The sequence below is a fragment of the Topomyia yanbarensis genome, chromosome 3 (genome assembly GCF_030247195.1).
Source record: "Topomyia yanbarensis strain Yona2022 chromosome 3, ASM3024719v1, whole genome shotgun sequence".
NCBI classification, from domain to species: Eukaryota; Metazoa; Arthropoda; class Insecta; order Diptera; family Culicidae; genus Topomyia; species Topomyia yanbarensis.
This window is the reverse complement of record NC_080672.1, coordinates 102,308,495-102,324,650: the sequence shown is the minus strand read 5'-3', so window position 1 is coordinate 102,324,650 and position 16,156 is coordinate 102,308,495. Positions and strand designations below refer to the sequence as shown.

At 41.4% G+C, this 16,156-nt stretch overlaps 1 protein-coding gene across 1 annotated transcript; it reads left to right on the top strand.

Moving 5' to 3' along the window:
- Positions 1-435: 435 nt before the first annotated feature.
- On the top strand, positions 436-10,804 carry LOC131691049 (protein lin-54 homolog). Its single transcript, XM_058977204.1, has 6 exons — positions 436-883; positions 1,563-1,708; positions 1,765-2,828; positions 2,887-3,405; positions 9,305-9,450; positions 9,712-10,804. Exons 1-6 carry the CDS (start codon positions 874-876, stop codon positions 10,164-10,166), a joined length of 2,340 nt encoding a protein of 779 aa, XP_058833187.1. The 5' UTR covers positions 436-873; the 3' UTR covers positions 10,167-10,804.
- Positions 10,805-16,156: the final 5,352 nt, after the last annotated feature.

Below are 16,156 nucleotides of genomic sequence, written 5' to 3'. Positions count from 1 at the left end.
ATCTTCCCAACAAACAACTGTGCTGGATAAAGGCTAGAACAGGTAGTGTTCAGCTAATTCCATTGTAAAAAAGGCTTGTTCAGCTTTCGTTGTTTGTTGAGTTATCATATGCTGACTTAAAATATATTGAAAATGAACGTTACAGCGGACGGTACTTTATTTTGCACAGCACGAAATTTTTAAATTGTTTCCTTTAAGTTTTAGAGTTTTCCAAAAATCGAACAGAAAAATGGCTTCAACTTTTAAAAATCGATTAAAATTTCTGACATCAGCTAGAGTTAAGTTCATTTTACTTCAAAACTTAATTGACTTTGTGCACTTTTTAACATAGTGCGAAACGTCTTCTAAACGTCTGATGATTGTGGCGACGCCCACCGAGAAATGATCAATATAATAGTTGGCAACATTGTTCGCCTTCACAGAGCGCAAGGCAACCACAGTTTGACAAGTTTGCCAATAAGAAAATAGGAGCCAAAAGCGCAGCAAAACGAAGACAAATTAAATTTGATTTTTGAAAATTTTATTTGTAAGTAATATTTTCCCCAGAATTGGGGCCTATTAGCGGCCGATTGGGGCTCTAAACTTTACTCCAGTGCAAGTAGGTAGTGTGATTGCTGAAGTGAAACCGTTGAAAGATAACGGAGGCGTCGATTTTGACGGTGCAAACATTCAGTCAAAAACGACTCCACAGAGTGTGGTGGCAGTTTTCCAGTTGGAATCGCGGCGAGTGCCGAAATGATTGGATAATAGTGGACGGGTAGAATATTCCTGGTTTTTGGAGGCTGTTCAGTAGTGATTAGTTTTTTGTTGGACGCAATTTTTATTTTGGACCTGTTTTTTTCTGACAAATTTTTCGAGGGCATAAACGGCAGAATGGAAGTCGGTAAGTGTGAATGATTTGAAATGACTCAAAGTACCAAATCCATATTGTTTTGAATTTGAATTTGAAAAGATGGACGAAATGAAGGGCAGCCTGGTGCGAGCCAGTATTGGATCATAAAATTGGGCGGTTGTAATAAATTGCACATTTTTAGTGAACGTTCCTGAGCGATTTGATAATATTTCGAAATGTACTTAAAAGTAGTTGAACAAACGGGAATTCGCATTTAATTTTTGCTAGGATAGATCTGTCAAGCATATTTTGCTTTGTTAGTGTTTGTTTTTTGTAATTTGTAATTTTATTGAACACGATAACCTGTTAGTACAGACTTTGAATATTTTTTATATCATTTTTTTTAATTTTTGCTTGCATATACAATAATATATTCAGCGGAAACATGAAATTGTAGACTCTCTTAAAACATTTAAATAAATGAAATGTAGATGACTAAAAGAGGCTCGTAATCGCCGTTAATTTTGCTGCTTGCAGTCAAAAACTATTGATTTTGTCGTACTATGCACGCCTTTCATCTTTTAAACGTCGTTTTGTAGAAAAATGAAGAATCAGTTGAATAATAGAATTTTACCAGAAAATTATGAAGTAATGTAAATAAAAGTAACGTAACTTCACTGTAAAGACGAAACAATAGTCTAGTTATGTATTTTTTACAATTTGTTTACAGAAGAAGACTACACGTTAGATGATGGCATGGAAGGATTTGGCATGCATACTCTGGAAGAAGGAACGTTTGTCGGTTCGGATGATTTGGTTGAATATTCTGCGGGCGAGGATGAGCAATACGACGAGGTTGGCTATATCAAATCAGAGGTAATTATTTCACATTTATTTCCTTATTTTTGCCTAACATTGTTCATCGCACACAGGAATCATTAGAGGACGGCATCCCAAGATCGGTAATTAACAGCCCAAACATTACGGTGAAACGAGTAGTCAACAGTAACACTGCTAAACCGGTGCCTACAATACTGCAGAAAGTGGCCCCAAAAGCTTCACAGGTGATTCGTACGACGAATGCTACTGGCAAAGTAGTGCTTATTCAGAGACCACCCAGCTCAGTAGCCCCAGTAAAGCTTCTTAACAATGTTAAAACAACGCCAGCGTCAACGAAGACAACTTCGTATCATCTGGTAAAAAACGACGGAAGCGTGATGATGCGGTCAAAAGTCACACCCCAAGCTATGGTACGTCGAGTAGTTTCTGCTGCGGAAACTTCTACCACCCCCAGGACGAAGGTTATTGCCAAAGCGCCAACACATGTCGTGATCCATACAAAGTCGGGAACTGCTGGGACCACCACTAAAACGGTTACAGTCGCAGAAGCCCATCAAATGGGCCTACTGAATAACAAGATGAAACAGATGGTAGCAGTTGCGAAACCCAAACCAACAGGACCTCTTGCCGCGAAATCTCCCGTCAAGATTCTGCCCAGTTCATCGACGGGAGTTCAATCCGGATCCAACCTGGTTCGATTGAAACAATCTCCTGGTGCACCAGGACCATCCGGACAAACCCATAAAGTCCTTATTAAGTCAAATCTAGCGGCAACCAACAAAACTGCTGTACACAGCCAGAAAGTGCTTCTGCCGCAAAGTGCCATTCAGGCAGGTCAACAATCGGGACAAATTCAGGCAATCAACATACCGGGTAAAGGCATACAATACGTTCGTTTCTTAAACCAGCACTCTAGCTCAACAACCTCTGCCGGCCCCGGGCGTAAAATTGTTCAAGTGGTGAACAAACCCTCAAACACCGCCACCACGTCTGGTTCGAAAATTATTATGCAGAACGCTAAAACCTACGTGGTGAGCAATGGCAATGTAACGACAGTTCGAGCAGCTGGTAATTCACAGCAGATTCGAGCGGTCCCATCTGGTTCCCAAACGTTAGTTCGTAAAGCAATTGTGTCGACCGAAGGTTCTCAAATAGGGTAAGAGTAAGGAATTATTTTCCTAAAAAACTATGCTAAATCTCCGTTTTGTTTTTAGTGTCATCAAGAGAGAACCGGATTCGTCTCGGTACATAACACTAGTCCGTAAAGAGGACAATTCTTCGGAAGCAGTCACTACACTAACCGCCTCACAGCTAAATCACCTGAAAGGCTCATCAGTGATGGCAGGTGGTTCGAAAACCAAAATCGTTATGGTACCTTCTGACTATACAAGGCAGGTGAAAATCGAAAATTCCTACGTAGGGACGGGATCCACTAGTGCCACCATGAGCAATCCTCCCACAATCATTTCGGTGAAACGAGAGTCGATAAGTGGGTCCGACGATGAAGCTCGTAAAGGCCCGTCTATAGGGTCCGCCTTTCCCGATGAAGCGTACAAAAAACGTCCGTGCAATTGTACAAAATCTCAGTGCTTGAAGCTGTACTGTGATTGTTTCGCCAATGGTGAGTTCTGCTACAACTGCAACTGCCGGGACTGCTACAACAATCTGGATAATGAAGAGGAGCGACAGAAGGCCATCCGGGCGACGCTGGAGAGGAATCCGAGTGCGTTCAAGTGAGTAGTGTTGTAAATTGCATTTTTTGTACTCGAGTGATTTCTGAGTGTAATGGTACCGTTCGAAAAAAAAATGCCTGGTATTGCGAAACATTCTAAATTAAAAGATTGGGCAGAAGATACGGCTGTAGTGACATCGAAATGCAATGCTATGCAATAAATACATCGAAGGCGCAACGTCATTCGTTCTCGGTCCCGCCGTTCGGCCGAAGTGCCTCAACGAAGAGGTCTTTGTTGAAGGCTTTCGTATTCCACTTTCGCTCACCAGCCATTCTTCTCCGTACTGCGACAGGGGTCCGTTGACCGATGCAGTAGCGAATCGCCTGGTCGTCGCTATGCGTTTACGTTATGCATACTCTCCAATCCATGTTCGCCGTCAATGAAGGACTACAGAACGTGACGCTGATGATAGACTCCCCCTGTCTCTCCGAAATGTGCTTACAGAACCTTCATTGCACAATCGTATGTCTAGCTTCGCTAGAGTTTCCTGCAGGATACATCTTCTTGTATTGGTCGCACTACTGCTGCACTCCACAGCCCACTATCAATAACTTCTGGCTATCTGCGAATCAGCTGCTCGGCTAACTGCTCCAGCATTAGGCTGAACTGCTCTACTGTCCACGTTGGAGGAGCGTAACAGCCGCACACGAAGACGCCGTTGATTTTGGCGATCACGAAGCCTTTGCGTTGAGCGTTCTACTACTTCTTGAATGGGGAATCTGCCCATAACTTGTATCACAGCCGTTCCCGATCTATACGTGACCCAGTTACCGTTATCAGGGGGACTTGATAAGGCTCTGCAATCAAAACGACATCACACATTGTTTCTGTCGTAGACTACCACAACAGTTGCTGTGCGGTGTCACAGTGATTCAGATTTATCTGGGTTATTTCCATTATCGTTGACCTGCAATCGCCTTCTTGTAGACAGGCCATTTTAAGCCACCCATCTGATGGTCGTTTCCGTCCAACAGGGTAACAATTTAGCACTGGGTGGAAACACACCTGTTTGTTCCTACTCTCTCCGTAGAGTGTATTGTTTATGTAAAATGCTTACCACTGTTCTTAATGATCGTTCACTTTTTCTTGAAAATTTTGTTTGTTTTAGCTTTTGTGAACGATTCTGTTGGTCTAGTTAGGTGTAGAAAATTTTGTTTCATATTTCTGTTTAAATAGCAGGGATTAGTTTGGTCACCGTTCTCCTTTTGATGTTTCATTGGCTGCTGGTTATGCTGCAAGGGCGATGAGAGTTATGCGCCGAGGCAATTTGTCTGGTTTGTTTTGATCGAGTGCCGAAGGCGGCCATCGAAAAGTTTAGTTAAAGACGAACCACAGCAACGAGAAGACGTCGTCGATTATTTTCGCGATAGTTCACCGCCGCAAGAACAATTGTAAAGTGCGCGTGTGCGACGGAAACAAAACCCGTCGGAAAGTGCCGGCCAGTGGTTCGGGCGCTCGTATTTGTGTGGTGTTGGATCGCCGCCGGGGCAAACTAAATACCAAGGAGCTTTCGCTTCCCCGGCTAACCGTAAAGGATCCAGACGCACCAATCCACCCTCACTGGGAAGGATAAGCCGAACGAGACTTGCTCTCCTTCCTGACTAATAGCCAAGGAGGGCGAAGCAAACCCGAGTAGTGGACAAACCGTTACTTACATACATTCTTCAACTAGAGGAGCATCTCTTACCACATTTTCCCCCAAATCTTCCGGGTCCTCTCTGATTTTCATGGGCAGCGCTGCATACGTCGTCGCGCGGTTGGCTTTGATGTGCACGGCTTTTTTTCTTTGGCGCTTCTGACGAGCCGGAGGTTTTCCATTTCTCTTCTGTTTCACTTTTCACCCTTCCTTCTGCTTTTGCTTTTTTCCGTGTTTCTCCTTACGACCTACAACGGTACTCCAGCTTTTCTCCTGTTGGGTGACGTCCTTTCCGTCGGCAATAACAGCGTTCTCGAGCGTCTCTCTCTTGGGCCCGCCTGGTCTTCCGTCTCCTGGTGAGGACCTTGTCCTCTTTGGAGTCGCGAAAACTGGACTCTTGTTCACTCCAATCAGCTTTTCCTTCCCCTGCTTGAGCGGGCTAGGAAGATAGTAGTCTTAACCTACACCAATGCTCACTCAGCTACATCAGGGGTGGCATTATGGAACCATTTCGAATCGACTTTTTCATACAAGCTTGCATACAATAAACCTTTCGTTTCGAGATGCGCAATGCCACCCCAGCTCACCGCGTTGCCGTGTCATACTCATTGACGGTAGACACTAACGCCTTTCGGATTCCGAGAACTATCTCCTTACTGTCCTTAAAGACATTGTTTTTCGCATCCACAAACTTGGTACTTCACTGCCACTATTGGCTTCTGTGGGGTGTAATTCATTTCGCTCTGTTGGGCTTCCCCTCCTCTTGTTATTGCTGAATAACTTCAGTTGCTGGTGGTGGTGGTGAACATACCAAACCACCTCAGATGAACGGATTGGTCGCGCCTGCTCCGTAGGTGTGAGTTTCAATATTTTCATCCATTTTATTGGGTTCCAACTCCCGGCCGCTATCTCGACTCGTTGTACATCGCCTCTTGTGACTCGCCTGGTTATCTATGAAGCAGGAAGGTCGTGCTAGACGACACTATCCTTCATGGGGAGTAGCGTTCAGAGCGGGATCGGCATAAAATCGGGAATGCTCCAATCGAACCTAGTGCCACCAACTAAATGGTGACGAGTTTTGAACATACCCGAAGATCTGCCAGGGTTTTGTCGGGATGGATGTAGCTGTGCTGTTGGCCAAATCGCCATTTCAAGTCGGTGTCATCCTTCTTTAATAGGGAGTAGAAAAGCACACCTGTCAGCCCAAAGTCACCGTCCAATTCGTGATCCGTGTCCTGTCCGTTGACGTTCGCCATGGCCAGTGTGCCATAATCAGGATGTTACCGGCGTCGCTCCTGATGTGCCAGTTGGCACTTCGGTTGGGCTAGGGAGCTTTTATTGCTAAGGTCTTAGATTACTGGAATCTTAGGATCTTAGCAGAAGTGGCACAGACTCGCTTCGTTGGAGCTGCTTTCGGTGATATGTTTTTTATAGGTTTAGCAGAACATTATCCAAACCCCATATACTAGCAAGACTCTCCAACTCGCAGTAGGACCGTGGAGGGGGAGGGGTTCGCTAAGCCCCTAAACTCCTGTCCTTGTTCCTGTGTGTGTGAATGGTTAGTACCGAGAGGGCTGCGATGAACCTTGCCGGCGAACGACATGGCCTTCTCGTACTCCGATTCGGCGACTTCCGTCGACCACACGCTTCTCCCTTGACTATGCGAACTGGCCTGGTCAGTGGGTAGCGACTCTCTGCGGTGTTTCACCGCTTTCAGACAATGTTCCGAAAAGATCGCCTGCGATCCTACTCTGCTTCACTCGCGTCACAATCAGTTTCTTGCTCAAACCCAACGCGACAATCTTTCTTCTGTCTCTGGTGGTGCGTGTTCGAACCGCTTGCCTGACGGCTGCGTGGGGAAACTATCAAGTTCTCTCATCATAGTTCTGGCCTAATTCGCTGGCCGGGTAGCCAACTGCTTTTTCAAGACAACGTTTTACCTGCCGATCTTTTTAAGCCACTACCTCTTCCGTATTTCCTTCGTTTTGGTTCAGCCGGTGTCTATTTCGATGGTTAAATTGCGATTACACACATATTACCGAGCCATCAAACTTGACTATATTTAAATCAACGTAGCACATTGTTTCAAAACGACATTTTCACGATCAAAATTCAATAACTTTTGAAAAAAATCATGTCAAAATACGGAGAGGTGAATAGTGTTGCGGAAGATGCTTGGAGGAACTTCTTCCCAGGACTCCGCAACGGCGTTCGCGTGGTGAGAATGCGTCCGACAAAACTTATTCCATCTTACTTGACTTTAACATGCACATCATCTAAAGGTGTTGAATATTCTCAACGAACACTAATCACGTACCCAGAGCAGATTCCTACATGTCAATATTGTGATCAGCCGCTACACCACGGGAAACCTTGTGCAGAGACTGCTTAGGAAATTCCCCGTGATGCGACCAAACCAACGACTGCGGACCGGGCATTCACAAACCCCAAATCAACAACGATCGAACCCAGTGCTACTAAACCTACTGCCATTACCAACATCGAAGTAACAACGATTACAGCAAATGTGTCCAATCCAACAACCAATACCGATGAAGAAGAATTTACAATAGCGACCCGTCAGCACAAACAACAAATAAGAACATCCGACCGTGAGCAAGATGAATGCAGTACCGATGACGACATGGACATAAACGAAAACACGAGAGAAGGCGGACCGAATGACCCCAAGGTGCGGCAAACAACGCACCTAATATTTCACCACCAAAGAAAAGGATCTCAACACGCAGCAGTAAGATGCGTCAACAAGACCCGACGAACAGGCTGTAACGATATTTTTTTTCTATTTTTACATATTGTAAAAACACGGAAGATCCACGGCTAACGCATTGAGCCGTTTCAAAGATATTTAATATAAAAAAATCACATTCAGAATCACGGCCTGCTGAAATTGGCCTTAAGAAGTGTTTTAAACATCCTACGAGAAACATGTATAGGAACAGGCTGTTTATGGACATTGTGGAAACATTATTCTGAGAGCTACGTCTATCCAAAAACAGAAACAAAGTTTTCCGTTGTCCTGGCGTGTTACACAAAATGATCGATTCGTTTACAATACTCAGAAAGTGACCGAAAGACAATCAGGTGAAACGTTGGGCTCTTGCGATGGAATTTTATTTTTTCATTTCGATTATAGAAGTTTTAAAGGACTAAGCTAGCGCGGGATTGACGCTAGCTCAAAAAAATCGGAGACACAATTTGTGTTTCTGAGCAACCCTCTAGTCAAACCAAATGTTACGATTTCATTAGTTCTCATTAGCTTTATAATGAGCTTTTTTTCTTGCGGGACATCGCGCTCGCATAGGGGTTCGCTCAGGAACACAAATTTTGTGTTCCTGAGCGAACCCCTAGTCAAGGGCGATGTCTCCGTTTTTTTGAGCTACCTTTAATCCGGCGGTAGCTTAGTCCGTTCACTAAATTAGTGTCGGATTCTGATGAGACGAAGTCCAAACACAAATTCCATAACTAATTTAGTTATATGCTTTGTGCTCTTCGCGCGCAAAGAGGCTTTTAAACAATTTTCTTCTTAATGGAGAAAAAATAGTTTTTACCAAAATTGTTCTCCACTCCAGAAATACAGCAAACAAAGAAAACTTGTATTACCTAGCAGTAGGTAATCTTAAATTTGTGCATCCTACTTTCTCCAACGAAAAACGAAAGAGAGGAAGTCCAAATTTACCCAAAAATAATGAGATACTCCCCAAACCCGACTATATTTCATCCCATTAATTGTGAGTGAAAAAACATTCCCTCTCCCATTTTTTCTGGCAGTGAAATAAGGACAGCAAATTAAAATTACCTGCTGGTAAGTAATGGATTTTAAGTGTGTGGATCATTTCGTATGTCTACCGTTGTCATACCTCAAAAGCCCTTCCCAAAATCCAAAATGTTACGATTAAACTCATGCTCTCATGCTAGTCTCATTTCTTTCACATGTTCAAAACGTTCAATGCATACATTACTCGCATGGAACCGATTCAAACTTATAGCGTTTTCGTATTTATTCGCTGCTACACCGGTGTAGTGTAAAGAAAGAAATAGCCTGATTGCACAAAGCTGGTGTAGTGCAACGTCAAACACGTAAAACCCAGTAATTCAATAATTGTATGTTGCTCTCTATAACGGTATCAAACGAAACAAAAGACAGTTTTTGAAATGCAAAATTAAAACATCAAAGTAGCCTTCTGAATCTGAAATAATTTGCTGTCATTCTTTATTAACAGTTTTTTTTTCAATTTTCAGACCGAAAGTCTGTGCCGTCAGTGCCGCGGAAGACTCTCTGCGTCAGCACACGAAAGGCTGTAACTGCAAACGTTCCGGTTGTCTTAAAAACTATTGCGAGTGCTACGAAGCAAAAATCCCTTGTTCCGGCAACTGCAAGTGCATAGGTGAGTATCCTCTTTTGGCCTACGTACTAGTTTATTTAGTTGCTTGATTAACTATAGCACCCGATTATCATACTGCAACGCGTAGAGTAAATAGCAGCAAATTGCCGAAGTATAATGTTGCTTCGCTGTAATGCGTCAGCACATCATTCGAAAGAAAACCTCGCGCAAAGACGCACATTGTGTTCGGTGATTTTCTTCGTTGTCTCTGACTAGAAACCTTTTTTTTCTCTCTCTCAACTGTTATCATGTTTACTTTTGTAGGTTGTCGCAACACCGAACAATTCGCCAAAGAATACGAGTACGCAACGGGATTGTCTAGCAGCGTAATTGCGGCTGGCTGTGAATCAGGGGCGGCATTAGGAATTGATCCGGATCATTTATCCGGCGACGACAGTATGGCCGAAGCCGGGCAGGCTAGCAGTAGTTTAGGAGCCCCAGTTGCAATCCTATCGGGGGTTGGTGAATGTTCAACCAGCGCAGGAGTGAAACGACCCCTTCCGGCGGAGCCGGATCTCACCCAGCTACCACCATCCAAGCAACCGTACAACTTCATGACGCCGGACGTAATTGAGGCGACGGTGCAATGCATGATTGCGCAAGCGGACGAGTGCCAGAAGCGTGGGTGCAATATACGCACTGCTGAGCGCATGATTCTAGAAGAATTCGGGCGCTGTTTGGTGGAGATTATTGACTTCTCTACTAAGTCGGATAGCTAAAAGGTATACATAGTGTGAGTATGTGTGTGTGTTTGTGTCGACGATATTAAGTACATTGTCGTACTTATCGACTTATGGATAGTTTTCAGTTCAATCACGGAACAAGAGTATATTGCACATATATTTACCTTTACACAAAAGAGAACGCTTCTTACTTTAAATGATAATCTTAATTAGTTTCGTGTGCCATTGTGATGGTACGAAATAAATTTGGTTATTCAACCAGTAATTGATATAAAATACATTAGCAATACATGTTTTACTAACATAAAGAAGTTTATCGGAATAATATTTATTGTATTTCACTACTTTCCATTTCATCATTTATTATTTTTTGTAAATCCTAGTCTTCAGCTTTTGTTTTACAATAGCTTCATTGTACTTTACATTTTGGTTATGATGGATTATAAAAAAAAATGAATTCGAAATATGCGTAGGATGGCATAAGTTGACGTAGATGTAATCAGAAATTTTTCCTCAAAGATTTAGATAGATTAAATTGATTGCGGCTGAGTGGAAACAGGGCGGTATTTTGTAAGATAGTGTACAAAACAGTTTCATAAGATCGACAGTGATTCATAGTGTAATTAAAATCTGAATTGACTGTTTTATTGTTGATAGAGTGAACAAAATAAATAAAAATACTAAACAATCTCAAACGGATTTTGTATAAAAGAGTTTTAACAGCACTTTTTAAATTACACTGGATATGAAATTTTTTAAAATTACGAATTATGCTGTACCCAGCTGGTTTACTTAAACTGCTTGGCGGTCTGAATATTTGTTCCATAATTTTAAATATTTGAGCCGATCGATAGATCTGCGCTGAAGCAAATTGACTAAAGTCATTCAGTTTCCTTTCTGAAATAATTTTTGCTGTGTTTAACCAGATTATCGTTATACATTCCCGTAAAATAAATTCAATTGTTCATATACAGGGAAGTATAGGTAGTTTGTACATAGCAAGGTTGGCGCAGTTTTCAGCATCTAGGTCACGATACTTTGCACGAATACCTTGATAACTATGCAAGCCGTAAAATCATATCCGCATATGCAACACGCTTTTCTATATGTCGCCGGTAACTTCGTACCGTACTATATTCTTGTTTACTTCGGAACAGTTTGGAACCAACACATTCAAATTTCTATGCACTTTGTCTTGACGAAGACTGTTTTCGGGTTTGGGTAGTTATGATCCGAAACCGACCGTCGTTGCAAATCCATAGAATAAAATCATTACAAAAACTTCTAACTCCAAATTATGGCCAGTGAGTGCGAGCTCTAAAATGCTACTACCGATAATGTAGGTAGCAGCACAATTATTGAGTTCAGGAGCTCTATAGGACACCACGCCACCGTAGTCAGTCCGACTCACGCCCCTTTCCTTTTTAGGTTCATGTTTGTACCTATGAGTAGAAATAACCGTGCATAGCATTACCCCCAGCTTATCCATATTAAACCTTTATTCAACTCTGAAAACTAGTTTACTAGATAATCATTATTCAAATTATACAGAAAAGATGTCAGAAATCTAGCGACCTAAACGAATTATGTTTTGAAAAAGTAGCCGTTTTTACTCTATGCTATATTTTCTTAGTAGAGATTAATTTAGGTAAAAACTATTTTTTCTCCATTAAGGAGAAAATTGTTCAAAATCATCTTTGCGTGTGAAGAGCACAAAACCTATAGCTTAATTAGTTATGGACTTTGTGTTTTGACCTCGTCTCATCAGAATCCGACACTAACTTCGTGGCAGGACTAAGCTAGCGCCGGATTAACGCTTGCTCCAAAATACGGGACACACACTCTTGAACATATCCCTAGTTAAGTGTGATGTCCCGCAAGAAAGGGAGCTCATTTTGAGTTATAGTTTTTACATCAATATTGTTTTTATACTAAGGCACGAAATATGGTACAGTACATTTTGTATCGGCTTGCTAAGCCAAACCCAATGCTTTGATTTTACCAGTTCTCATTAGCTTAAATAGCTGCAAAACGTCGCTTGGAATGCCAGAGTATTGTGTATAGCACCAAAACCAAATGTTTGAGGCTTTATAGCTAACCACCTCATAAGCGGCCCTTCACGTTCAATATTTTTGTCAATACCAGTATTGACAATATGGTTACAATATTTCAGTCCCGTTTAGCGGACCCTACACAAGACAAGAATATTGTCAATAAAATATTGTCAAGACTGCTTCAATATGTTAATCCCATTTAAATTCTACAGATTCAATATTTTCAAAATGCCCTCACACGATCAATATATTGATCAATTATTGGTTTATTGACAATATTTCTGCTCGTGTAGGGTCCGCTTTTGAAATCCACAACGTCAATACAATTTTTTTAAGCGGCCCTTAACCCTCTAGTGCCCAAATTTTTTTTGTCTTGAAAAAACTTTTGGAGGTGGGCTTCGTGATGAGAAAAACGAAAATAATGTTAAAAATTCTTGAAAGTAATGGATTTTTCATTAAAGCCTTAAAATAAGTAGGCCGCCTAGAGGCGGTATTGGGCACCTGGGCGAATAAAAACAAAAACTTGTTTTTCCTGGTTACTTCAACATAAGCGAATACAGATGGTTGCTTATACATATTTTGGACTCCATATGAACGCAAAATACCTAAACTGTAAGTGCTAGTGCTTTGGTTGTTTAATTATTGACTTCTAATTTATCGTAGGGGAGTCTAGGGTCTCCTGGCGATGGTTACACTTATCATGTTCATGTTTTTAATTTAAGAAGATCGTGTGGTTACATATACGGCCAAGGAAAGTTTTCACGCGCTATCGAAAAATCTAGTCATTCGTGGTATAGCTTTGAACTCGCCCTAAACAACAAAAATGCTGAAATTTAAAAACTTTACCTAAGGTAATGAGCCTATGTTCGACCTAACCATGTAAAACCGTTGGTTAAAGCGGCGTTAGCCATCTTTGTTCAACGTATTGGTTCAAATGGCGATTTTTGATATCATAGTGGTTCATAAGAAGAAAGCAAAGATATTGGTGCCAATTCATACGCATTGCATCAATTTTATTCCGAGTAGTTAATAAAATGGAGACACTCTTCCTAATACGACTAAAGTAGGCTCTTCACTCTAATACGCTCGAAAACTCAATATCACTTACAACGTGTACGAAACAGATTTTAATGAAACATAAACACATTGGAGAATGGATTAAACAGTACTCGAAGTGCAGAACTAGAGACAGCACCATATGTCTAATACAAAAGGAGAAAAAAATATTCCGCCAGCTAGCCCCAGACTCCCCTAAATATTATTAAATGATAAGAATATCCATATTCTAACAGCAACATTCACCCAAAGTTTTTAAAACATACTTCTTTTCAGCTAAAATTGCACATAATGCTAGTTTCGGTACGATAAGTAATCACTAAAGACTGAAAAAATTTTTCGCTCGGGTGCCCAACACCGCCTCTAGGCGGGCAAAGTATTCTACCAAAAAACCTAAACTTCCGAATTATTCCACTAAACCAATTCACATCTACAGTGAAATGCTAGTAACAGGCTACTCAAAAATATTTTTTTAGTTTTTGAAATTTTTAGAAATAGTTAAAAAAAATTTAAAGAAGAAGTTTTCCTCGAGTTTTCAACTTTGAGTTTCAATTGCCTTTTACAGAAAGCTACGAATATTCAAATAATGTGTGTGTATGAAAGATGTGAGCGTTGGGAAGAAATGCTAGTGCGGATGACAACATACAATTATGTTTTTGTAGTTTTATTTAGATTTTTATAGAGACCGCCTAGAGGCGGTGTTAAGAACTAGAGGGTTAAGCGACCCTTAGGGTGCTTACAGAGTGGCGGCGAGAAGCTGAGCTGGCGCTGCAACTGACATTAGAATGCGAGATGCGAGAAACCTGCTTGCTGCAAACCAAATGGGTGATGTCAGAGTGAAAGCCGAGCGGATCGGCGCCGACTGCCCGCTTTCACTCTGACAGGCTCCATTTAATATGCTGCAATCAGGTTTCTCGCATCTCGCACTCTAATGTCAGTACCAGCCCCAGCTCAGCTTCTCGCCGCCACTCTGTAAGCACCCTTACACGTTTAATATTTTCGTCAATACTAGAGACTATTGACAAAAGTATTGTACGTGTAATGGAAAAAAGTTGTATTGACGATGTGGATATCAAACGGGACTGAAATATTGTAACAATATCGTCAATACTGATATTGACAAAAATATTGAACGTGTAAAGGCCGCTTTGACAAATGATGTCAAATCAAGTGAGATTCGTTCGAAAGCGATTCGAACGAATAGTAAGCCCATTTGATTTTGCTGTCGTAAACGGGAATACAAACCGCTTTCGAACGAATCTCGCATTCGTCGTAAACAAGAATGAGGGTGAGTATCTGTGTGCGACGTGCGTGTATTTATTTTGTTTACTATGATCATACACATTGCAACTGTGTTGGTGTCCTAGACATCAAATAAGTTAATACATGCGCGACCGAAAATAAAAGTCCCGAGAACAGATCATGCTTCATAAAACTCTCTCTAAATATATAAAAATAAAAATCGTATATAAACTTCAAGCTCTAATAATTTGACTGGGGCTTTTTGATGTAAGAGTAGAGTTCACAACCTTTAGTTCAAACAGGAAAAATTCTTACAAAGTAGATTTTTTCAACCGACTTTTATTTTTTTAATTTATTTTCAACCTGTTTTTATACTGGAGGTTAGTTCTTGGTTTTTTGTTACTTTTTAAAACAGTGGGAGAGATGAACATCTAGAAAAACTCTAGAAAGAGAACTGCGGAGACTCCATTTTGGATCGATTGGATTCGCATTCGCGTTTAGCTGTCAAAAAACGAATCCAATCGAACATTGCCTATCCTTTTATAACATTGGACTTGTTGCCATACAATGCCGGGGCATACGTTGCCAAAAATGCTGTTTTTCTCTCCGCAGTTCTCTTACTAGAGTTTTTCTAATGAACATCATAACAAGTATCCAATCGAACGAACCAAAAAAAATTAATAAAGTTTGACATCAATTAAGGTATCCACCGGTTAAAAAAAACCTACTTTAATGAAAATTGATATTTACCAATTTCATTCATGTTGAGCTACATAAAAAGTCAATTATTTGTCCAATAGCTCCGGAATGCTGTCCATGTTGTATTTTGAAATAAATCGAAATGTTTCCTGTGTTCAACAATTTGAATCGAAATCTTAACAATTTGCAGTAATGGTCTGTTAAGCGCCTTGGGAGTTGTCTTTCTTCAGCCATGATGGGAAGAGTACTCTCTACAGCCATGATCGATTGAATTGGGCTGATAATGAAGGCCAAAGGCGAAGCGAACCATTTTGTTGTAAGCAGATGCGAGTGTCTGCAGCGATGTTTGGCCTCCTCTGCTCACTAGGTCAACGTCGTATTTTTATAGTAAGGTTTAAAAACATTCAAAAGCCTGACCTGTAGTGTATTGGCAATGTGTGGGACTGACGACTCATTTTCGTCCCTGACCACTAAAAACACGTCTTACGCTTTATTTCGCCCTTCTTCCCCACGAAAATACATCAAGATATATCATCGTGGAGGGAGGGGGTCTCGAGACGATCGTTGTACTTTTTTAGCACCTCAATATTTTGCTCACGACTTTTCCGCCGCTATCTCGGAGCCACACTTAATCCATGAGCCATATTCAGCTCTCGACTCTTCTCTTGATGTTCCTTTTCATCTATTACTGCCCTATTACATTCTCGTCTGAGTGAACCATTTAGCTGCTGATTTCATGAGCCGTTTAGCTTATATTTTCATAAGTCATTCAGCTCCCAGCTTTAACATTATCTACTCGAATAGTCCCCGACGTTGAACTCATCCTACTCCGACTGAGATTTTCCCGGAATTTCTCCTGACACCGATACCCACTCTATTCAGCCATTTAACTCCCATCTTTATCGAGATCTACTCGGATATTATCCGAAGGTGAGTTACTCTACTCCGACTGAGAGTTCCTCGGCGCGGAATTTC

Excerpts from the sequence above, each read along its gene's own strand:
- LOC131691049 (XM_058977204.1), top strand. Across the intron at positions 3,406-9,304 it reads AGGAATCCGAGTGCGTTCAA|ACCGAAAGTCTGTGCCGTCA; the intron begins GTGAGTAGTGTT and ends TTCAATTTTCAG. Across the intron at positions 9,451-9,711 it reads CGGCAACTGCAAGTGCATAG|GTTGTCGCAACACCGAACAA; the intron begins GTGAGTATCCTC and ends TTACTTTTGTAG.